Raw genomic sequence first — 24,021 nt, forward strand, 5'->3', positions numbered from 1 at the left:
GAAAGGCTTCTTAATTCTTTCTAAAAGTCAGATACTTGATTTGAATAAAAATATTTCTTAAATGATCTGCCAATTACCCAGCTATAGAAATAAAACAAACCCAATATCCTATTTTTATTGTACCCATATTGCCCATTTTACCCTATTTTCTGATGTTTTTTTCCCCTCAAAGACATACCCAGTTTTGTTTTAATTCACACGTTTAACACAAAAGCCCTGCATATTTAGTCTTAGTTTGTCTCTCAAATATAAAATACTGTTCCCACTATGTGATTTCATATAACACAGGAACTGCTTGTGTTTTTAAACTCCTTACATCTTTACTAGAATCATTTGGATCATTTCAGCCCTGGAATTACCAATCTCTGCTAAACAAAAAAGGTAAAAGGCAGTTATTACCTTGAAAACTACCTCTTGATGACAAGGTGGAACAGAGCATTTTGAGCCATAGACAGACTAATAATAAAGGATTACTCAAACGTGTGCATGAAACAAAATACAACTCCAACTATGTTTTGATGAGGTAACAACATCACAACATGGCTAAAAGCTCAAGAGTCAAATTTGCATAATACAGGACATTTAGAACATATACAAAAAGCTTCAACACAAGTGATACATTTGTGATGAAACAGTGTTAGCTTTATTAATTAAATGAACAGCCATAAAAATATGTACAAGACAAACAATTTAACGCACAAGTATTTAAAACTACTAATAACTTCATGAGAAAATATTTACAATTCTATATTTTGAATACAGTCTATTTGTGCAACAAGTTAGAGTAGAGTAAACCATATTTTAAAAATATATATAAAATGGTGAAGAATCTGTTGTCTACATTGTAACCAGTGAGATTATTCATCAGAGTCTGAATCCAGGACGTAATTTGTTTTCTTAGTTCGAGAGGATTTCACTTGTACTGGTGGTTCTGCCTCAAAACTCTCATCATCCTCCCACTTTTTTGTTTTCTGAAGAAAAAAGAAAAAAAAAAGTTACAATGACAATTTTGAACCAACATAATAATTGCGCAAGTTGTGGTAGCTCACCTTGTTTCCAGCTGTGTTTTTAGCTTTGAGTCGCACCATGAGGTTGTCCGATTCACTGTCTGAGTCATCGCTCATTGCCTGCTTGCGTTTGAGTACCTTGTCCTTCGGAGCAGGTGCTTTCACTTCAGCCTCAGAGTCACTGGAATTGAATGAAGGCACTTTCTTGTCTGTCATCTTGGACGTAGCTTTGGGTTTTGAGAGGGCATCCAAGATGGAGGGCTGCTTTGCGTCTAGGAGAGCAAATACACATGACACTGACAGGAGACTACCTTGGCTACTGTGAGGAATAACACTGCACTTTACATTGTTTCAAGCAATCAACAGATTGACTCATGTCACATGATAAAATTTCATTGAATATTGCGATTTTATGAGTTGCAATTATTGACATCCTGACCAACAGTGAAATCCTTAAAATTACTTTCATTCACATTGTCTAATACGTTGTCCTTACTTGGGTATGTCCTCATGTTCTTAAACACATCATAAATCTTTAGTTTACTCAAAGATTTGTATTTATTTATTTATTTTTTGAGGTATGATTTAATGGTGACCTGGGTATGATTATCAGTTAACCTAATTATTTTGATATCCCTAACTGACAGTCTTTACTTACCTCCTAGTGTCTTCTTCTTGGGTGCAGGAGCTTTCTTGGCCCCAGCAGGTTTCTTTGCTGCAGCCGTCTTTGCTTTAGGTTGAGCCACTGGTTTGGATGGAGCCTCTTGACCGTCAGAAGCTGCAATATCAGAATAAAAAATTGCTATTAACCCTAGTTTCATTACATGCATTAGCTGGCAATTTAAATGTAACTGGGATTAAATACATACAATTGACTTTGACCTCTGTTGTTTTAGCCATCTTGCTCTTTGCAGGTTTCTTACTGTAAATTAAAAAAATATATATACATACATGTAACATTCATACAACTTTTTATCATCTTGTCTCTACTCACGCAGCTGGTTTGCGTACAGGAGAGTCCATATCGCTTTTGTTAAGGCTAAAATCCGGTGCAAAGCTGTCATCATCACTCATTCCCATTTTTTTGCTTGTTTTGTTTGTCTTTCCCCAGTCATCAAAATCATCCTCACTATCCTCATCGCTGGACATGCTGTACTTGACCGCAGCTTATGAAACAAAAACACATGCATTAACCTTGTTTTTATTTTACGTTGGATGTTGCTAGGTGCAAAATTGCCCACAGGAAATTGCGAGTCATTGTTTTTGAAAATATTTGGGGTTTGATTGCATCTCAAGGAAGCAGACAAAATCCCAGAACACTAAAATAGGCTAAATTAGTTACCTTTAGCTTTGCGTACAACTCTTTCTCTTGAGGCTGCTGGTTCTTTGGTTTCCATGGAGTCCTCAGATTCTCCCTCATCATCTGACCACTTATTTTTCTTCAGTTTATTTTCCGCAGGTTTAAAGGAAAGAGTGGTTTGTTTTCCAGTCTTTGATTGGGCTGAAATGAAGTACCACATCAGCCATTTTGTCATCTAACATCAATCTCTTTTCCATCATTTACCCTTCTCCTTAGTTGTAGTTTTGGTTTTCTTCGTTAGTCGTGCTGCAAGTCCCATCTCCTCAGACACCTCTACAGGATCTCCATCCGCCACTTTGGGCTTTTTGGGGGCCCTTGCTTTCTTAGTGGGGGGTACTACAAGGCCACTCTCTGTGGGTACTTCTATTGGCTCTCCATCATCCCCAAATTCCATTTTCATCACTATATCTTCACCCTGCAATTACAAACATACCATTTAGCAAACATGCATGTTATATGGGTAAAAAAAAGTGTATCCATCAGTCCAAACCTTGACTCTCTTGCCCACTCCTTTCTTTTTGTGGGCCTCAGCCTTCATTGTGCTGGTGACCCGGGGAATCACACGTCGGCCTTGGGGGGTAGGAAGAGTCTCCTTTTTGACTTTCATCAATTTGCCTTTTGCTCCCTTTGCAGGTGCAGCAGCTTCTTCCTTCTCTTTGGCTTCAATGCGCTAAGGAAGACATTTCAAATTTTAAGGCATAAGGATAAGAATGAAAATAAAACAAAGTTCCACTCTTTGTACTGCAACATTGAAAGTTACCTCTAATTCTTCAGAGAAAGCAGCAAGATCTTCTCTCCATAGATCAGATGGAGACTTGTTCTTTAGCGTGTTCAGCTCTGCGCACTAAATAACATCCAGCAGTTAATACATTTATTTACTTAAATACTGGTGTTCATGTGTTAACACAAACAATGAGATGAATGTAAAGCATCCTACCTTGGCATCCCTTTGTTTGCAGAGCTCATCCTTCTTTTCTTTGGTCAAGTACCACATAGGCATAGACAGAAGGTAGTTGTAATCTGGCCCAGTTGTGTCTTCTTTCTCCTTCTCCTCATCTCCATCTTCTTCCATCTCCTCTTCATTCTGTAATAAACCAATTGTATTTACTTTAAACTTTTAAACTTTAAACTATTATCAAATAACACTGAATATGACAGTTGACCTAATACCTTCTCTTGTGCTTGTTTCCAGGCTTTAACTGGGTCAGAATCGTAGCCCATCTCCTGTAGCATTCGGATCAACTCCTTCTTTGGCTTGTTTTCTAGATGCAAATAGAAAATCATGATCAACTTTCTGTCTGTATTATCAGCTGTTGTTACACCCAAGATTGTCATCTACCAACCGATAACCAAGGTCCCTTGGATCTTCTCTAGGATGAAGCGGGCCTGGTTGCTGAGCTTTGAGTTCTCTGCTTTCAGCATGCCTGTCATCCAGTCTTTCCTGAGCACATAGTACTTCATTCTCAACTCAAAGAAATCCTTCATTATTTCTTGTACTGTCTCGTATTTCTTCAGACTGCCCACATGGTCAAACAGGACCTAAATCACAAGCATTTCTGTTAAGTACATTCACCCTGCCAAACTGGCCACTCACTTGTAATGAGGATTACCATGGAGTTACAGGTGAGGCTGTTTTGTAGCTTAAAGACTTTATGAAGTCCTGCAGCTTCAGCCTCCCTCAGTTTCTCTGGGGTCATCTTCACCACAAAACGCACTGTGGTGTCTGTGTGGTAGTCCTTGTAGTCTGTGATCAGAGCAGGGACCTTTTCTGTGCCATTTAACATTGGCTCCAGTACATTCTCCTTGTAGGTCTGGATCAAAGCAGGCATATAATCAAAAATGTCTTCTTTAGGAATGTTCCTTTGTGCATTTGTAAAACAACTTCTTTAACAAACCTGTGTCCATATTTTGATGGGTAATTCAGAGATCTCAATGGTCTCTGAGTCAATGATAGAGACTTCTCCACTGTTCAAGTAACTGTTATCCATGACCTGATCTATTGTGCCCCTGAAGCCTTTGTAGCTTGGGAGCTGTGAAACAAAAACGTGTTTACTTTTATCCATATAAAAAAAAGATTCACCGAATAGTCACAGGGGAACACCATGGGCTGGGGCTCCTCTCCATTCAGCATGCGGTAGATGTTGGTGATGATCTCTCGGATGTCATAGTTGGGGATCTTGCTGGCCCACCCTGTGCCAATGCCGTCTGATCCATTCACCAGCACTGTGGGGATGATGGGAATGTACCACTCGGGCTCAACACGCTGGTTATCATCATAGTTGTACTTCAACAAGTTGTCATCCATTTGAGGGAAAACAAGGCGAGCCAGAGGACTTTAAAATGAAAGAAAAATGATTAGCGCTACAAAGGACAGCCTGGGTACAGGTTTAGATTTAGTACCTGAGCATAGTGAAAATATATCGAGGGCTGGCAGAGTCTTTGCCACCATGCAGCCGAGTACCAAACTGACCAAGAGGCTGCAAAAGATTCAAGTTGTTGCTGCCAACAAAATTCTGAGCCAAACCAACAATGGTCATCATCAGGGAGCCCTAGTGAAGAAAAGAAATTATGTCACTAATGTTCATGATGCAAGGCATAACAATGAGCAGCATTTTAACAGTTAAAAGAAAGTCACCTCTCCATGATGGTATGCAGACATCTCTGCCACAGAACCAGCCAACTGTGCCACCTTGACCTCACGTTTGTCATTCCTCTTGAAGCAACAGAACATCACCTTCCTCTGGCCAGGTTTGAGGCCTGATATACAGTCATTCTAGTTAGTATAAAGCAACTTTTGCCAATTCTGTTACCAGGTAACATTATGCTTACCATCCACAAGGCAAGGAATAGACCTTTCATTGTCAGAGTTGGAGAAAAGGACAAGTTCTTTGTTGACAAAGTCGTTGTAGGAAAGAGATTTGGTGGCCTGACCATACAGGTAGTCCTGTTAGAATAAGCATGAAATATTAATAACATGTGGCAACAATAAAATTAATAAAGAGTCAAAGATTTCAATATACCTCTGGCAAGTTGTGCTCTCGGCGCTGTCGCCTGTCAGTCATGAACTTTGTAAGCCATTCTTTACGCTCATCACATTTTTTCTTGCTAAAGGCCTAGGAAAACAATACATCCATCAAAATCTCTAATACATGTAACATTAATTCAAGTATAACTTAACACTGTAGTTGAAAAACCCACAAGTGTAATAGCTTCATCATCCTCAGGCCCAGAGTATTTAAATGGAATGCGATGTCTATGCATATCGGAGAAGTATTCCTTGGCCTCCTGTGATGTGCTAGTACCCAAACCTACATTGTCAAATCAAATGAAATATTAGGCTAATAAAAGGCTCACACACATGTGAGACCATGTCATAGTTCTGGTCATAAAAGCTGCTTACTTGGGTGGAATACTACCACACAGGGGTTTAGAACAAACCTTTGTAGTATTTGATTTTCCAAGATTTGATGTTTGCCTGGCTTTCTTTCCATTCATTGAACTCTGGAATACTGTAAAAGGACAGCTGTGTTTTCTTGTGGGATGCCTAAAAACAAAAAAGAAAAACTTGAGAAATGTTATCAGTGACAAAGAGAGCTTTTTTGCCACCAGATGGCAGACTTTGCAATGGAATTGTTCTGTGATTGTTACTGGTAAATCCTAACAAATACAAGAAAGATGAACAAATAACAGCATTCCTCAGTTATTAGACAAGTGCAGCTTGCCTTGATAATGGGAGTTATGAACTCTTCCAGAAAGTTGTGACGCAGCAGTGAAGGCCAGTTGTGGTGAATGAAGTTGATGAGTAGGCCTTTAATGTGGGAGCCATCTTGATCCTGATACATTATAAAAATGCATGAGCCAAATTGGTTTATATAACACTTAAACATTTACATTAGTGATAAATAAAACTATACCTGATCTGTCATAATCATGAGCTTGCCATACCGCAAGGTCTTCAGAGATTCAGGGTCAGTGTAGTTTTTCTTGTACTGCAGTCCAAGAATTTTTATGATATTGTTGATCTCAGCATTCTCCATTATCTACAATACAGAAGTAGATTTTTGTTTAAAAAAAAAACAAAAACAAAAAAAGCTACCATATATCCTTCAATTTTGCAATTAAAGTGGTTTATTTAATAAGGGACCAACCTGTTTATGAGAGGCTTCTCGAACATTGAGCATTTTTCCTCTGAGAGGGAAGACACCATAGCGGTCCCTACCAATTACACCAAGACCAGACACAGCCAGTGTTTTGGCCGAGTCTCCCTCAGTGAGGATAAGAGTACAGCCAATGGAATTCTTTCCTCCTGCAAGAAATAAACCACAGTCAGAAGAAGTGGCAAAAAGCTTTGCTTAAACCTGAGAAGCATCTTAATACCCGCATCATTGGCATCATCCAGTTTCGGTACCCCTTTGATTTTTGTGTGTTTGACAGCAGAGCATTTCTTGTTGAGCTGTGTCTGAGCCTTAAATCTGACCCAGTTCATAACACTTTCCACAATGCCACAGGTGATAGCCTATGGAATTAGAACTGATGAGCTCATTGTAAATTACTGAAAAAGTAGCTTTTGAAGACACTCAAAGTGACTTTATAGGTACCTGTTTGATAAATTTTTCAGTGAGGGGGCAGGTAGAGCCAAAGCTTTTCTGCTGCAGAGTCATGTTTTCTTTGGTCTGAGAGTCAAAGGTTGGATTCTCAATCAGACAGTTCACAAAGAGCCACATGTGGTTCTTCACCTGAAAACCAATGATATACAATGCGACTGTAAAAGATATCCCAGGAATACAGATAGAGATTAAAATTAGATAGAATGACAATCAAATCAAAACTGAAGGGATTTTTTTTGTTTAATTTTAGTTAATGCCGAAAAAATAAATAAATAAATAAATATCTTAATATACAGTATATATATATAAAATTATATATATATATTTAATGATCAAGTGTTAGTGTTCCTGTAGAAGTAAAATATACATATAGTATCAATCGTTCTGTATAAATAAATACCTGAAATGGCTTGACAATAACTCCAGCTTTGTTTTTCTTCTTGACCACATCTATGAGCTTTGAAATGACCTGGTCAGCGACATAGTCAACATGTCTTCCACCCTGGATGGAGACAAAAAGCAAGTGTTATGATTCTTCATTATGACCGTGGCTGGGACAGAAGCCAAATATGTACTTAGCAGTGAAGGAAGCCAGAGTGTATTTCATTTATATCTACTTAAATAGGCACAAGCTTTTACTATTACTATTAAAGACTTAATTGGCACTTTGAATGCCAACAGACCAAGTTATATAATGAAGAAATGAACCCATTCATTTAAGAGACCATTTAGGCAGCCCCTACCAGCCCCTGCTTAAAAGTCATAATGCATGCATCATTTCTCAATAAATTACCTTTGTTGTAGCAATGCTGTTGACAAAGCTGACTTGTTGGAAACCCTTTTCACTCATGGTAAGGCAGACCTCCCAACGCCCATTGACAGCTTCATGGATTACTTTAAGGGGCTCTCCCACCTCATTCACTTTGTCCTTCAAATACAAGTCCACATAACTGCGGAAATCCACAATCTAGGAGGCAAACAAAACTTCTTAATTCTGTATGTGAAACATGCACCTACAATAGTACAAAGGACACATAGGATTATATTAACAGATTACAGATCAGACTGTGTGAGTGATATTTGTGCTGTTTGGTAAAGCAAAACTTACTGGCAGCCGATTCCCATTAAGGAACACACGGACCCCTTTAGTGGAGCCAGCAATATCATAAGCCCTGCGAGTCATCAGAGCAACAGTGTCCTTGTCCAAAATGGTCATCTTGAACTTGGGCAGATCTGGTTTGAAGGTGATGCAAGTGTGATCTTCTCCACTAAAGGGTTTGATGCTGACATCCCCAGCCCTGCCCATGTTGTCATACCAGGTCTATAAAATATATAATCGCTCAAATGTAAGGTATATTGTTTAACTCTTTAGGAAGTCAAGAGTGAAATGTGTTCTCACCTGCTTAAAAGCCTTGCCCGATTCTTTACATGCAGTCTGCACAGTGAACTTGGTACTAAAGATGTTGCAAAGCTTGGCTCCATAACCGTTACGTCCACCTAAATTACAATGCATATGTGTTGAGTGAGTCTATATATGCATGTAAAAGTGAAAAATTGCCCGACCTGTGACTTTCTTCTGGTCGTCATTGTAGTTGCTGGAGGTGAGGAGCTGCCCAAAAATGAGAGCAGGCACATACACTTTTTCAACTTTATGCTCCACGACAGGTATACCCTTTCCATTATTCCAAACACTGATGGTGTTGTTTTCACTGGAAACAAACAAATGGAATTTATTAATTTATTATTAAGTAAAGCAAATACATAAATAAAATTGTATTTACACATCAATGTTGACTTTGATACATGACATGCTCGAATCCCTCTGCTTATTGTCAGCAGCATTTACTGTAAGAGAGATAAAATGTGAGAGGAAAATGTATTATATTAAAAGAGCTTTCACATCAACAAAAAATATACTCACCAAGAATTTCATCAAAGATTTTGTAAAGACCAGGGACAAATGTTATATCACGACAGTTCAATCCCACATCCTCATCATAGACCCACATTTGCTGAAAGGAAACAAACAAACTCTATAAATGATTGTTCCAAATATAATCTAGTCCAGATTTTTCAATGCACCATTTTACCTGTGTAACAGGCTCAACAGAGCCAATGTAGGAGTCTGGTCTAAGCAAAATGTGCTCCAGCTGAGTTTTCTTCTGATAGATCCTCTCCACAGACAACCGTTTTGGGTCCTTCTTTGTCTTTTCCACTGGCTTGTTTTCAAACAGGGACTACATGAAACATAAGGATATGATTTAGTTATATTCAGAAATTGTAGCTTTGTTAGACAGCATTTTGTTTTGCATTGTGAAACATACTTGATTGGATGAATTAAGATGAATACATTAAGATGAATTGAGAGAATATACAACGTGCATTACTGAAAACAAACTATAGTAAAAAAAACTAAAAAAACAAAACACTAAGTGTTCAAATTGCTATGATCGAGGATTTACTGTTACTTTTGGAGACTGTTATAGTTACGATTAGCAACGTCAGCTTAGTAAATATTGTCACGTTTTTAAGAAGAAAAAGAAGCGACACTCTTACCTTTAGTGGCTCTGCCATGTTTTTTGTGCACTGAGAACTTTGCCTAACGAAAAAGTATTTATATCGTAAAGTCAATGAAGGTTTTAGACACCTAACGTAAACTCTTTGAAAGCTGAACAGTCGCGAACAGGACCAGCTCCTCTCACCAGTGTTTTAAAAATTCAAAACGTTCACGGCATTGCTCGCGCCAACCCTGTGGACCAATCAGATGAAAGTCCGCTTTATGGCTTTAACCAATAAAAGCGCTGCTTTTGCTATTAGTGAAGTCGAGACGAATCAGTGAAGTCTATAGAGGCTAAAGCCCGCCTACCTAAAGCCCGGGAACCAATCAACAATGAGTACACGTCATTTTGATTCCTGGATGTGTATCAGAATTACTTCTCATTAAAAAAAAAAAAAAAAAAAGAATTACTTTTCATCCTCAAGATGAAATTCTTCAAACAATCCAATTTCATTTGTAGCCAACCAGCAGAAGAATAGTCATTGTGGATCAATAAAGTTTATCTAAGTGTAAGAAAAAATTAAGTTATGTAAGTTAAAATAAAATATAAGTAAAATATCACTTGCTTTAGATAAAAAAAAAGTCTTTATCAATTAAGCTTTTTTCCCCCCTTTTTTTTAAATAGGGAAATTGTGTACAACCTTATGTCTCAGTGGTTGAATATATTTATTTTTGTTAAATCTAAACCCTTTTCAAATGCTTCAAAGCGTATTTCTTTATAATTTTCTAATAACCATAGGGTAGGTTTGTACTGTTGCCTGTAATTAACCAAACATGTTTGGCCTACATTAATTCACACCACAAATACTTTATAAAATTGCATATGCAAGGCTATCGTAATCGATGAGACAACTAGCCTTTTTCTGACCCTAGAACTCGGTACTAGTGCACACTGTATAAAGACAACTCATAGTAGCCAGCCACGCCACCTGGTCTCTGCTTATTTATTAATGACCCACAATGCTGTGGGCCTATAAGCTGCAGCATCACTGTTAGCCAGAGAATGGCATGGACAGCTGATGTTGATGTAGCTGGTCACTGCTCACTTCACCTGCATCAAACCAGGACATGTTTTAAGAACAGCAGGAAACCAGCCTGGTCGAAATGTGGAAGGTGTGCTAATTGCTCCAAGAGTAATAGTAAATGTTCACATTTATACCCCATATAGTACTTTTCTGCCTTCAAGGCACTTAAAACACTTTATATCAAGGAACCACTCGCTCATTCATACACACATTCATACACCAGTGTACACAGATACACGAGGCAAGGCAGATTAAGTTTCTTGTCCAAGGACACCAACTTGTGGTTCAGAGGATCTGATCTGACCACTCTACCAGGGATGTTCATGCCAGGATTGAGATTCAAGTCCCTGAACTTCAGAAGCTCTACCAATTAAGCTATGCTGTCACCATTATTGGTTAAACTGGAAATTAGGTGCATGTTGTACAGATCTTTAGAGACAAAACACACTTTTCATTGATGGACATGTTAGCTTATAAGCTCTCATAGAGTTGAAAAATATAGTAAGATGTCAGTGAATTGATAACAATGGTAAAAATATATATTTTAGTATTTCCATTCTAGTCTATACATGCATTCATTTTCCTGAATAATGTTTTGATGGTCAGCTCTCCTGCTGTGTCCACATGACCTTTAAGGCTAGCTCTCCTCCCTGCTGACATTGTGAATATGGCGGAAAGACTCTGTAAAGGACAAAGAATTATTAATTACTTGGAAAGGGCAGTAGAACCAGCATCAAGTCTGTGTTGCTAAAGAATGTAGAAGCAGAAAGTAGAAAGTAGAATGTATCAACATTTTATTCTGCAGTTGACAAGCATCAGAATTAAAATACAACATATCTGTACAAAATAATAATTTAAAAAATCTAATAATAAAAAATAAAAAATAGCCCTTCTTGTTGACAGCTATGTACAACAGTAATGGTTATGATAATTGCCCGCAGCACTGATATCAAGCAAATGTCGCTATTGTCTGCTGGTTTCTTGATGACGACATCCAAACAAAATAGTTTATTTGCCACATGTCATAACATGTTAATCAATCTGTGTATTCATCTCCTGTGATACATTTAATAAGTTACATACTAAGGCTTTAATATCAGAGAATATATATGCAGAAATTTAACTGTACCCTTTTCTGACTGTTTTTTGCGTATATCATGACTTTGGACATCAAATGATATAAGGAAGATGACTCAGCAAAAGGGTTAATCCTTTCTGCACAAGTTGTGAGATGATTTTTGGATGAAAAAGGTTCAAACTGTGCAAAAATAATAAATAAATAATTTTGACTGCAACATTGTGCTCTCAAAGACAAAGCAGGACTTTGATCTTAGCACAGACACAGCACAGTGCATAGAAGAGTGAACTGGAGAGCTCCTTTGTTCCACTCCTGTCTTTAGATTTTGTTATGCTTTTTGTACATGCATTGAGAGAGAGAATGTCAGGGGAAAAGGACACTGCAGTAATGTCTGGAAATTTTGCTTACTTTTAGTTGTGGACTTTGATTAATTGAGTATATGTTTTAGAGAACTTAACTTAAAAGCTATAAAAGTGAGTTATTTCAACAAGGCAAAAAAATAAAAAATCTCAGAGCACTTAAGTCTTGTCTATCTGCCTTAACGCTTTACTGATAATACATATGCGCATCTAAATCTGCCAACCACAGTGCAGCTTTTGAAGTAGATAAAGATAGGCCTATAGTGCATTTTCCCCCAAGTGTAATCATGTTTTCCACTTTTTCCCTGTCATATGCTTTTCCACATATCTGATCGTATGGTAATTGCTGAATTATGGGTCCTATAAGGGCGTAAGATTGGCTAGAACTAATATAATGCCATGAACATCACAGGGATGTACGCATAATGTGATAGAGCCTATTAAAAAAACAAAGAAAATACAAAACTGTGTCAGAAATATCCAATAAAGTTGCATTGTTAAAGTGGGGAAGGTAAGATACATTTTCTTTTCAATTAGAGTCATTTAAAGATGCATTGTGTAACTTGTAGAGGGTGTGCCACTTGCTTGTTTTCCCAGTATGGCATTATTGTTATATAACTCCATGAAGAAGGTGCAACAGTTACAGATCTCATCTGTGGTAAGATGGGCATGCTCATAATAATGCATGTTTTTCAAGAGATTTTTAATAGCAATAAAACTCAAGATTTACATACTGTGGGGCATTCCAAGTGATGCAAATACACTTTAATGGAGACAGCAAGTTGCAGACCTACCCCCAAAAGTTATAGCGTATCTTTAAAATAAACAATACACACTGTTCCTTCTGCTGACAGTGTAGAGTACTGTATAGGGGCTATTGATTTGAAATGAGTTAATACCTATGCTTGAAAGCAGAAGGCGTACACTGTTTTCATGTTGGATTAGAGTGGCTGTTCTTATCAGCTGGTAGCAGGCAGGAAAAGGGCCTGGAGACGGGCACAGGTCCTGGAGCAGACAGAAGAGTGAAAACAACAAGCTGCTGATCATACACGATTACACAAGACTCCGGACTATAGAGCCTTAGAGAATTAAAGCATGCAGTCACTCAGGTACTTAGCAACAGGTCATCATTATCAGGAACAGGGTGAGTCACAGAAGCAAAGCAAAGATGGAAAAAAGCTAAAAAAATATATATATATTCAAAAATCCATGCTACCGTTTTTATAAGTTCCTCAAACAATGCATTGCTTTTTCAGATTTTAATCTTTAACATTATTATTATTAGAGACATAGATGGAGTTAAAGCAGAGACCTGGTAGTTGAGTGGTTGAAACCTGATCCACAATATATATAGACTGAGGAAAATCTGATGGAGGAAATGACACAGCCATACCGATGTAGTTACGGTTTAGAAGATATAGATTTTTGAAAATGTCCACTGTACATTTTCTAGTGGGTCGCCACCTGTTTGTCTCCATGATAATGTTATTGCTTTGCCTGAAGTTAAACAGCATGTATGACATTTAACTTATTTATCTCGAGCAGGTCACACTACCAGGTCAAGTTACAGGTCAAATCTGTGGAGAAGCTACCCGCTCACAGTAATAATGCATGTTTTTAAGGATGCAATGTAAAAAAGTAAGATAGCTCAATTTAATGCATAATATGGAGAATTCCAGACAAACCACTAGCATATCGATGGAAACTTAGCAGGTGATGGAGTTTCCTAAAAAAAAAACCATATACATAGTGCTCCTTTTAAATATTGACCTGGTTTCAATTGCCATAAAGGCTATTAACCAACAAAATGAATAGGGTATATATTGGAGAAAAAAACGATACTACGATACAATAAATGACATAAATTAATGTTTGGAGGTTGGTGACGTGAGGAGAGACGCGAGAGAGGTCAGGCAGAGGACAAGGGGGTCTGGTTATTTGAGTTTCTCTCTGTGCGTTTCTCCTGTGCGTAAAATCCCTTGCGCGCCACGGTCTTGCCATTTAAAACTTTGCTTACATATAAATGTTTGATGCGCTCGGCTCGACTTGGGGACATACCACAGCCAGTCACTTGCGCTGCGTCTCTCGCCCTTGGCAGTTGGAGCTGGCTTACTCCTTTACTGGTTGGAAACTAAAAAAGCTGCGCGCACTGACGAAGAGTCTTGAACTGTGGAAGCATTGACAGAGCCGTGGCACGTCCTATCTAGCTTTTCGGACGACCCCCGGAGAATAAATTTGATGGGTTGCAAGAGGGACGAGGCAGCGTATGGAAATAATGCAGCTAATTTTATCGAAAAACTGTTTTAAGTTCGCGGAATAAATAGTTTAATTCTTACGGAGCACCACCATGGAAAGGCGAAGAGAAGCACCAAACACGTGAGTGCACCTATTAGCTTATGTTTTGTTTAGCTTTGTAGTTCAATGGCTGTGGACAGTGGATAAGTTGGAAATAATTTTGCCTATTAGTGCGCCATTTCAAGACATTAAGACAAACTTTACAACCAGGGTATCAGTTCCAAAGAGGCATCGTCTTTATAGTTTGTCCTTTCGAGGTACTTTTCCACAGGTAGCACTTTTAAAAAAAATATTATTAATGCTCAGGAAATTTTCTGTTCTGTTAATGACACCACACAATTGAAGGCAGGTGAATATGGATATAAATCATTTTGATACATAAAGCTGTAAAATTGTAAAATATATCCCAATACAACCAAAACTGGAGGCAACTTCAGCTTACCAAGACTATATAAGTACAATTAGATTCAATGTTGACATAGTTCAAGAAAATATGGTCTTCATTTAAACTGGACATGGGCCAAGCACAGGCTGCGTTTTTGCCCAGAGGAACAGAGGAGAAGTAATGGAGACACCGGCTAAGAGAGTGGAATGGGGCTGAGAGCACCGAGATATGATTACACCTGCATTAAAGCATGTGTTTTCAAGTTAAACCTGTCAGGGGTTAATTTCATCTACCCTGGACTAACTGAATAAGTGGACCAGATATCTGAAGGTATATAAAGACAACACAATTTCATAAACTGTAATGGTGATTTAATGTTGGGAGCAGTTAATTGAATTGCTTCATAATTCAGTTGGCCATCATTTGTCATTAGAAAACATAACGAGTTGAGTATGGGAAAACAACCAGACCAACATGCGATAATGGAGTCTTTATTTTGCATATCATGACATATCTAGGAACTGTGCCATTGTGATAATACAGTACTGTAGGCTTGCAGTAATACATTGCTACTGAAAATACCTAAGGTCACTGACACATAAAGAACAATAATCCTAAAAGACAAGGTACACACAGTATGAGATATTGTTTATCATTTGTTTAAGTAGAGCAGTTACCATGACTGAACACTGAAATTAGAGATCTTCAGTGCTTGACAAGGTTTGTATAGAAAGTTGTTCATGACTACTGAACACGTTTAATACTGTATTTTTTCATTCTTGTTGTTAATTAGACTCCAATCTGCCTTCTACATCTCCCGTCTTCCTCTCCTTGCTGTCTTCTCAGTGTTACACAATGTTCTATGAGTTGTTAATGTAATCTAACTCCCCTCTGATTCAAAGTCCACCACTTTCTCTTGTATTTCACTGACATTGTTTGTGTTCCTCCCTTTTGTACACACAGAAAAATACCTGTCAGATGGTCGGTAGTTTTACTTGCATGCCCCCATTGACTCAAAATGAAATTAGCTTGAAATTAGCCTTGGCCTTTTGATCCATTGAAGCATGTTGCATTTGAATGGGAGGTGCAGTACAGCAGTGCAGGTTTATAATGACAGACTTAATGTTAGCTTCCCCTCCGGTGCATCGCTCTCCATCGGACCAAGCAGCTCATTATTGGGGTTGTCTGGCAGCCGTGTCCATGGCCGTAACACAACAACATTATTAGTCATGTCCTGTTTGACAAATCATTAGCCCCCTTTTCTTTAACATGCATTGCCATTACACCCCGGCCTCTACCCCCCAACGTCATGTGATACTGGCACTTACTTAGAGATCGGTTTCATTTTTTAATCTTGGTAAGTGGATCTTGCTCAGCCTAGGGTCATTTTGGAGCAAATTAAGGAGTCCTGTTAACCTGTGTGGTTTCTTGGCCTGTCTGTACATTGTTTTGGTAACTGCTCATGTTGAACAATGAATACTAATTAGTCTCTTATGGAACCTTAATGAGATACCAATGAATCTACATTTTCTCAGATTGAGTGAATTGGAGCATTGTAGACTATGATCGACAGATGCTACAGTTTTTTTCTGTGGGTAAAAGTGTGTTTTGTTGTACACTTTTTGTATTCTAGTCGGTGAGCACTGAAATAGGGTTGTACTACAGAAATGTCAATTATGAAGAGGAACAGTGACACCAAAGGATCTTCCAGCTTGTTTTTTGTGCTGCTGTGGAGGGGCTGTTTGATCTTGCAACTTACCCACTTGCACAGAACAACAGTCATTTCTCCCAACAAACATGATGAAACCAGCATGAAAAGCTCCCAAGTTGGCTGCAGATACTGTTCCTCTGTGTTATGTAATATTGTTGCTTCTATAGAACACCCTATGTACTGAATGAATTGATACTCTACTATGATGTTCTTTGAGCTTTCCCTCACTTCAAATGACTATATCCTCTTGGTGTGTTTCAGAGAGAAATGCTACTGTGGAGGCTGATGTGAGCTGCACACAGGGGTCCTGCTCGAGGCATGCCCATGGTGCACTATGGCCTTGCTGGCGGACTGGCTCTTGCGCCATTCAGTGGTCATGTGTTTACTGCTGCACAGCCTGGTGCTAATGACCTTCTGCTTTCACCATGCTGCCACAAGCTGCTCTAAGAACTGCTACTGCACTGAGAGCGACAACAATGGCATAACTGTGCGCTGTAGCAAACTACATCTAACCGAGATCCCCCAAGACCTTCCCAATGACACCAGACGCATTTATCTGGACAATAATTCTATTAAAAAAATACCAATGAACGCATTTGCAGCTCTGCCACATTTAGTTGAACTGGATCTATCACACAATGAGTTAACACAGCTTGAACCAGGGGCTTTTCGTGGACTGGGATCATTACAGATTTTAGATCTTTCATTCAACAAGTTAATGAACTTTAAGGCTGAGCCCTTTGAGGGCTTGAGGGCTCGTGCCAACCTCACCAACAATCCCTGGCATTGTGACTGTAACCTGCAGATGGCGCTGCTGCGTGTGGACCTGGAGCCTGCTTCTCTTACAGGCATCGTGTGCCACACTGCTGAGCCAGAAGAGATAGGAGTCCAAGGGCTGGCCTTCCTGCTAGCACCAGACATAGACCTCTGTCTTTATATGAGGAGGACTACAGATGTGGCCATGTTGGTGGTCATGTTTGGCTGGTTCACTATGGTCATTTCCTACCTGGTTTATTACGTCCGAGCTAACCAGGAGGATGCCCGCAGACACTTGGAATATCTAAAGTCTTTGCCCAGCAGACAGGGCAAATCTGAAGAGTCTTCCACCATTAGTACTGTGGTATAGCACCTAAAAAGTCATTGTGTGCATGGACAGTCAGATCCAAGGTGGGAGACTATCTATCTATCAGCTGGAATGGAAAACAAGGCAGATGCAACCCAGAGCCAATGAATGATTCATGTGTCGGAGGCCCATTAAGGCTAGTGTGGCTTAAGCTGATGGGCCTATGTCAAAGGAGTAAAAGCAGCAGGACAACTTGGTGTACTCCAGTTTTGGAAATCTAAATGGAATATACCCAGTGGTGCATGTGCTCAACGCTCTTCTATCTTATTCACACGTGCTATTGAACCAGCCACGTGTAACAGCAGCCACAAACTGCTCCTGTATTGTCAGACTGCAGGAGTATGCTCAGTACAATTTTACAGTATTTAATAATCTACAAATTATAATCAGTAAAATGTTTTGACTAATGTGTGGGTTTCCTCTTGGTGCCATTGCAGAAGTCTACAAGATAATGTTTTATTATAGCTTTTACTTCAGTAATAACAATGCTTCAGTTAGCACAGTGGTATTGTACTCACAGTTTTAAAAATGTAATTTGGGAGATATATTTTTATGAGCTGATTTTGTGAAATTGTGAATTTCTATATTCACTGATTATGTTTATGAATAGAATAAAAATATTTCTGACTACGGACAGACAATGTATGTTGTGCCAATTTAAGTTTTGTTCTCAATAAACTAGATAATAAATTCCACTTGGAATTGAAGCCTTCATATAGCTTTGTAGACAGAGATCCTTATCCTCTATTTTTAGAAGGTTACATATTCCTCAAGTAAAATAGTTTTGTAATCGATACAGTGCAAAGACCCTATAAACTGAAATATAAGCTTAGTGGACATAAACCCACTAACCCTTTAAATTAGAACATTTGTCCAGTGTGGTCACTTCAAGGACATTGAACATTTATACTGACTTGGCTGGAGGAACAATTTGAAAGCTCTCCCTGAATGTGAATCTCTTTATTTCTGGTGCATTTGCATCTCCTTTAAAACCGACATCAGTGGGAGCATTGAGAAAAATGTGTTTCATGCAGAGATAATTGAATCAGACTGAGATCACACTGGCAGGATTTTGTCTTTTCCTTTCAGTGAGGTAAGAAGTCCACACCCTGCTGAATAATGAAATCTGATGTTTCGAGATGTGGAAAAAGGATTGTCAACAAGGGTATCCCTGTCTCAGACACAAATGTCTCATGAGCAAGGCCTGGCTGTTAAATAATGCATGACAACACTCGAGAGAAAAGTCTGGGAATGCACCTGTCATGTTTGTTTGACCTACTTCTTATTTTGGAAAGGATGCACTGCTCTGTGCTGCTTTTTTGGTATAAATAACTTTGCAGGTGTCAATACGGTTATCCAAATGCAGTGTCCAAAAAGCAGCTCAGAGCCCCACCTTGACTCCTGCAGATTTTATACACTACTGGCTTTTCAACCAGCATTTCATGCTACATTTGCTTTGCTATAGCTCATTATACTTACACTAGTATAATGCTAGACCATCCCTGGCTGCAGGATACTAGGCCCACAATACACTCGTCATCATTTTCCAGTCAGAATCTGTTTTTTCTTCGTGCTTAATCTTACTGCTGGGAGTGAAACAAACAAACAAACAAACAAACAAAACACAAAAATACATAGAACCGGACATAAACATCACCGATGCCGCTCTTTCAACTCGTGTGCGCTTCTTTTGTTCATCTGGATGTACGACAGGTGTGTGTGCATAGTCCCAGCGAGGGTACTCTGGTAACACAACACCCCGGTTCCCAAGCGCACACAAATGTCGCTGAGGTTAATTTAAATTTCTGAGCAGCTCGCTTTGCCCTGCCCGCTGCCTTAGACACGTTACACTGGTGTGAGCATTACAAGTGCGGGGTAATGGGACACAAAGTGGAGGATAAGGTGACGCATCCAATCTCACAGAGCGCCGCGCGCACTGGGTTTGGTTACATGTGTTTCTTGGCTCCTTGTCCAAAGGGACCATTTCTCACAAAAAGTAGATAAATTGCACTAAGAAATCGAAATAATTAAGTTTAATTGAACAGTAAATGATAAAGTATATATTTTATTTTTAACTGAGCCAAATGAAAGGCACAGGAGCCTATCTCTCTTGCAGCGCCCTCTCTTGGTCAGTGTTAAAGAGGAAGGAAAACATGTAAAAATGTATTTAAAATGTCATGAACTTGACTTAATCTGTCTGTGTCTCCCAGATGCGAGGTAGGTATATTTGTTCAAATCAAATATAGCTTTCTGATAACAACTGGAATGTTAATTTATTCTTAATTATCATACAAAAACATTGGACATGGTGTCACACATTTATAATATAATAAGGTGTTTTAGTTCTCAAGACGCTTATTCAATCAGAATGAAAAATGAGCATTAGTCACGTAAGTCTCATTTGGGTTGAACGTTTCCGCGTTAAAAGTTGTCTAATCTACAAATGCCTCTCTGATCTGAATCATCACTTCCTAAATCTGTATAAGCCTTAGTGTTTAATGATATAAATTAAGAAACCAGATCATTCTTATTTCCCCAGTAAGCAAGCAAAACCCACAGCAACAAGAGCAAAAAGGTCAAAGGTCAACTCAGCATGATCAGCAATTTAAATGAATATTTTCCTTGTGCATCTTTATTTGAGAACTGAACAACTAGTTTAGTTAAGTTATTGTTTCCATGGGGAAATTTGTCCTCTACATTTGACCCTTCAATGCAGCAGGGGCACCTCATCAGGAGCAGTGGGGTACCCATCTCTGATCTTGTTATTAGGTTTGGGGACAACATGCACAGAAAAGAATTGAACCTGGAATCTTCTTGCGTGTGAGTGATAGCTACTCAAGTTCTCTGGCAGGTGAGCTAAAGAAGCCCCAAAGAAGTATTTGAACTTTTATGCTCATTCTAATGAGCATAAAATAATGTAAAAATAATATTTAGAGCAGGGAGTGTTTCATGTCATGTTTTTTATGCTTTATAATACATTTATAAAAATCATTTAAATTAAGTTATAATATTCATATTTTTGTAGTAGCTTTTCCTGTTATTGGGGCCATTTAAATAACTTTTAACCATTAAAACATATAATAACCTATACTTTATTTTTTATTTTTGTTGCAATGATGGAGTGATAGAAAGAGTCAAATAGAAACTTTTTTTTTTTTTTAACTTCAACTCCTATGATGCCACAGTGGCACATACACTTCTTCTTTTTACCCCCCTCAGCAAAACTGTTGCAACTAGTTATTCACATCCTCCAATTTCCAAAAGCCTTTAAACTCCAGAAGAAAAGGGAAGTGAAATATTTCCTAAATCTTATAATCATCAAGTTGTTGGAGTTGCCTGGACATGCCCTCACAAACCTCTCCAAGCCCTGACTTGCCTTTGGCAAAGCTTCACATTGTTGCCTCTGTAAGAATATGTGGGTCATATGGAGCTACATAATGGGTGCATTATTTTGGCATTGATTGGAGGGAGCTTATTGTAGGGATTGCAGGGATCACAGCTCCACTCAAATGGGTCTGTCTCATTGAACATTTTCTAGCAGTAATATTTGTAGTAGTAGGCAAAGAAACCCTCGTATAACATTTTTGCAGATGCAGTGTGGGTCCACAAGGTGGTGCTGTTAATAATTGTAGCAATGTTGAAATACTTTTGTGTAAGGAGTTTTTAATAATAATATGTCACTTAATCTATGTTTATTTAGAGTATTTAAAAATAATTAATATCCCAGGTATGGATCTGTGTCATCTTGTAAGACAAGAATAAAACAGAACAAAACCTTTCTCTTTTTTATAGAGCCAAATGCTCAGTCATTGTGACATCACAATATCACAAGGGTAGAAACCCAGGACTTCCTCTCAATAAAAATAATCTGATAGTAACAGCATAAGCAGACACTTTCAATTTCCACAAAGTTGTTAAAGGAAATGCCTGCTTCCTTTGGGCCCAGACATAGAATCTTAGGCACTAATGACTACTAGAAATGAAAATCTAACTTCCTTTTGAAAAAAAAAAAAAAAAAAAAAAGTAATGACGTCACACATGAGCTGTAAATTGTTGTGTCCTGATGTGATACGTTTGTAATTTTCACAGAATCCTTGTGGTTTCATGGGGAAACCCAAATCTGCACAAACCAAGAGCTATATATACCCTGAGACAGCATTTAAAGTGTCAGTATAAACTGTGAAAAGCGTCCTCTCAGATCAATAGTTACAGACATTCCCCTGACAGAGGTCATGAACATCCTCACTGGTAAGTACTGCTCCTCCTTGTATCAGTCTCCTCTTCTGAGACATTGGATTACCCTCTGGACAATTTTGAGATCTCTTTTTAAAATTATATATTTAGTCATGGGCCTCTGCATTTGGACAGATTTAATGGTTGAGTTGAGTTTCACTTTACAGGCAATATTCTCATCTCCAGCACTTCAGCTATTTTGGCCTGGAGGGAGGCATGCCCAGTACTGCTCTCACTCTCTCTCTCTCTCTCTCTCTCTCTCTCTCTCTCTCTCTCTCTCTCTCTCTCTTTCTCTCTCTCTCTCTCTCTCTCTCTCTCTCTCTCTCTCTCTCTCTCTCTCTCTCTCTCTCTCTCTCTCTTTCTTTCTCTCTCTCTCCCTCTCTCTCTCTCTCTTTCTCTCTCACACACACACAAACATAGTGCAGAGAGAGGCTGGCTTTGTTCTGCCTCTCCCACATGTCCACTGCAGCTCCGTGTCTATCTGGCTGCTCTATGTGGATGTGTCTTTGTTGATTTTCCTCTTGTTATTTTGGTTGCAGTGTGCATGAGCGTTCTCTCCTTCATGGCCACTATGACGCACTGTGCACCTGTCTTTGGTGTTACTGCACTTGTTGACCAGGAGAAGTTTCAGGATTTAGTACAAAAGAGCCACAGTTTGATACAAAAGATCTTGCTCTCCATTTCAGATGTGCATAGTTCTTCTGTTCATATTAAGGTAAGCCTTGGTTGCATGTGTTGCATGTTTGTAGGCACCGCTGCATATGATATCAAATGACAAGAACAGCCAATAAAATGATAATCTCTTCATAACTTGTTTTTGTCTTGTCATAGACACTGAAGCTTAACTCTCCAGAGAACAGAAATATGGAGATAATGGCCTCTGATATTGGCATTCCAAAAGCCCCTGTTCTTAGAGTGGTGTCAGAAAACTGCTCTCTGGTAAGAATCTCCATACACATGACTTTAGAGTAGATCATACCATACTAAATACTTTTTTCAGTGTGGTAAAAAATAATTGGCAGTGTAATTCATAAACACACATCCCTTTGTACATGGAACATTGTTTAAATGCATATATTTTACATTTTATCATTAAATGTTTGTCAACAAAGCTGCAGCAAACTAAGCTATGGTTATGTATAGTTTGTTCAGTCCATTTATGAAATAACATGATATAAAGTAACAGTCAAAACAACAGATTGAGATGTTGAATTCTGAATGGCATGTATGTGTGTGTGTGTTTTGCTTGGACAGGAGACCAGTGTGAAGCACATGTCGGAGGGCCTCCAGTTACACCGGGAGCTGCTGAATGCTGTCATGCCTCACCTCAACAATAATATGAAAATGGCTGAACTGTCAAATGACATTGGCGACTTGGACCTGCAAATCCACAAGGTATTAAGCACACATTACTGCTAAAAGCGAAGACTAAGGTTGCATTATATTATGACTGTGACAACCTTGGTATTTCAGATGCTGGAACTGATCAAGAATACAACTGTGCCCACCCCCATGCCACAGCCTGTGGTGCTCCGTCTCTCTGAGGAATATAAAATCCAGGTGGCAGCCCACTTAACCCTGGTGCAGCTGAGTGACTTTGGGCAGGTTGTGGTGGATTGTCTACACAGCATGGAGCACAATGAGGAAGAGGAAATAGACAGCTGACAATATTCAACTGAGATTTTTTAACACATTTTCAGTAATATGTCATATTTATTTTTAAAGGTATTTATTTTTTTTACATAAACTATGTGTATTTATTTATTTATGTAATATTTATTTAAAGGTGCATTGTGTAACTTTTCTGGTGGAGGATCAATCACAGTACGGTATTAAACTTTTCTATCGTCATGAAGACCAAACCTGACTAAATTACTTGCTAGATCTGTTGAGAGGCAAACCATAAAACCACGTGTAATTGAATAAATGTAAGGTAGAGCTGTTTAATACCATATTGTTGAAAATTCCAGACAGAGCAGTAACATATCCACAGAAACAAGCAGATGATGGACCTTCACCAACAAAGTTACACGTGGCAAGTGTTTTTAATAATTCAGACTTGGCTCATTGTGTTTTAACAAGAACCAGCTCTTTTGACCATGTATCACCATGTTATGTATTTTATATAGCTCCGCCAAAAACATCTCACATTAACCTTGAAGAGGTTGCCATTTTGTATTATTTGTGATATTTTTCATAAAAATATTAATATCTTTAAGCAATAAATAAGTTAATAAGATGTCTGAGTGGTAAATTCTTTGAAGCACTGTATACCTGTTTT

At 38.5% G+C, this 24,021-nt stretch overlaps 3 protein-coding genes across 3 annotated transcripts; 2 read left to right on the forward strand and 1 right to left on the reverse strand.

Annotated features, from left to right (window-relative positions):
• Positions 1-616: 616 nt before the first annotated feature.
• Positions 617-9,694, reverse strand: top2a (DNA topoisomerase II alpha). Its single transcript, XM_055150401.1, has 35 exons — positions 9,531-9,694; positions 9,065-9,211; positions 8,896-8,986; positions 8,756-8,819; positions 8,538-8,683; positions 8,374-8,471; positions 8,083-8,295; positions 7,768-7,941; positions 7,375-7,476; positions 6,966-7,103; positions 6,745-6,883; positions 6,516-6,673; positions 6,282-6,407; positions 6,090-6,200; positions 5,806-5,911; positions 5,566-5,675; positions 5,388-5,480; positions 5,197-5,311; positions 5,003-5,124; positions 4,768-4,916; positions 4,469-4,700; positions 4,263-4,397; positions 3,978-4,178; positions 3,711-3,906; positions 3,538-3,629; positions 3,305-3,451; positions 3,128-3,211; positions 2,858-3,037; positions 2,572-2,782; positions 2,350-2,508; positions 2,002-2,173; positions 1,877-1,929; positions 1,666-1,785; positions 1,050-1,279; positions 617-971 (listed from the first exon to the last, which is right to left on the reverse strand). Exons 1-35 carry the CDS (start codon positions 9,546-9,548, stop codon positions 858-860), a joined length of 4,746 nt encoding a protein of 1,581 aa, XP_055006376.1. The 5' UTR covers positions 9,549-9,694; the 3' UTR covers positions 617-857.
• A 4,063-nt stretch (positions 9,695-13,757) lies between these two features.
• lrrc3ca (leucine rich repeat containing 3Ca) lies at positions 13,758-18,136 on the forward strand. The gene is made up of 2 exons (XM_020924306.2): positions 13,758-14,369; positions 16,646-18,136. The coding sequence occupies exon 2, from the start codon at positions 16,719-16,721 to the stop codon at positions 17,508-17,510; it is 792 nt and encodes a 263-aa protein (XP_020779965.1). The 5' UTR covers positions 13,758-14,369; positions 16,646-16,718; the 3' UTR covers positions 17,511-18,136.
• Positions 18,137-21,596: 3,460 nt separating this feature from the next.
• csf3a (colony stimulating factor 3 (granulocyte) a) lies at positions 21,597-23,979 on the forward strand. The gene is made up of 5 exons (XM_020924368.2): positions 21,597-21,755; positions 22,280-22,455; positions 22,572-22,679; positions 22,995-23,135; positions 23,214-23,979. The coding sequence occupies exons 1-5, from the start codon at positions 21,740-21,742 to the stop codon at positions 23,403-23,405; spliced, it is 633 nt and encodes a 210-aa protein (XP_020780027.1). The 5' UTR covers positions 21,597-21,739; the 3' UTR covers positions 23,406-23,979.
• The last annotated feature ends 42 nt before the right edge of the window (positions 23,980-24,021 follow it).

Source organism: Boleophthalmus pectinirostris, unplaced genomic scaffold (assembly GCF_026225935.1).
Source record: "Boleophthalmus pectinirostris isolate CB_2022bp ecotype Guang Dong unplaced genomic scaffold, ASM2622593v1 HiC_scaffold_14, whole genome shotgun sequence".
Taxonomy (NCBI): domain Eukaryota; kingdom Metazoa; phylum Chordata; class Actinopteri; order Gobiiformes; family Gobiidae; genus Boleophthalmus; species Boleophthalmus pectinirostris.

What these genes read in the sequence shown, in the direction of transcription:
- csf3a (XM_020924368.2), top strand. An exon ending in GTTCTTCTGTTCATATTAAG is followed by an intron (nt 22,456 to 22,571) that starts GTAAGCCTTGGT and finishes GTCTTGTCATAG; the next exon opens with ACACTGAAGCTTAACTCTCC. An exon ending in TGGACCTGCAAATCCACAAG is followed by an intron (nt 23,136 to 23,213) that starts GTATTAAGCACA and finishes TTGGTATTTCAG; the next exon opens with ATGCTGGAACTGATCAAGAA.
- lrrc3ca (XM_020924306.2), top strand. Translation starts at nt 16,719, where the DNA reads ATGGCCTTGCTGGCGGACTGGCTCTTGCGCCATTCAGTGGTCATGTGT.
- top2a (XM_055150401.1), bottom strand. An exon ending in ATCAAAGTCAACATTGATGT is followed by an intron (nt 8,684 to 8,755) that starts GTAAATACAATT and finishes GTTTGTTTCCAG; the next exon opens with TGAAAACAACACCATCAGTG. An exon ending in TATATTTTCACTATGCTCAG is followed by an intron (nt 4,701 to 4,767) that starts GTACTAAATCTA and finishes TTCATTTTAAAG; the next exon opens with TCCTCTGGCTCGCCTTGTTT.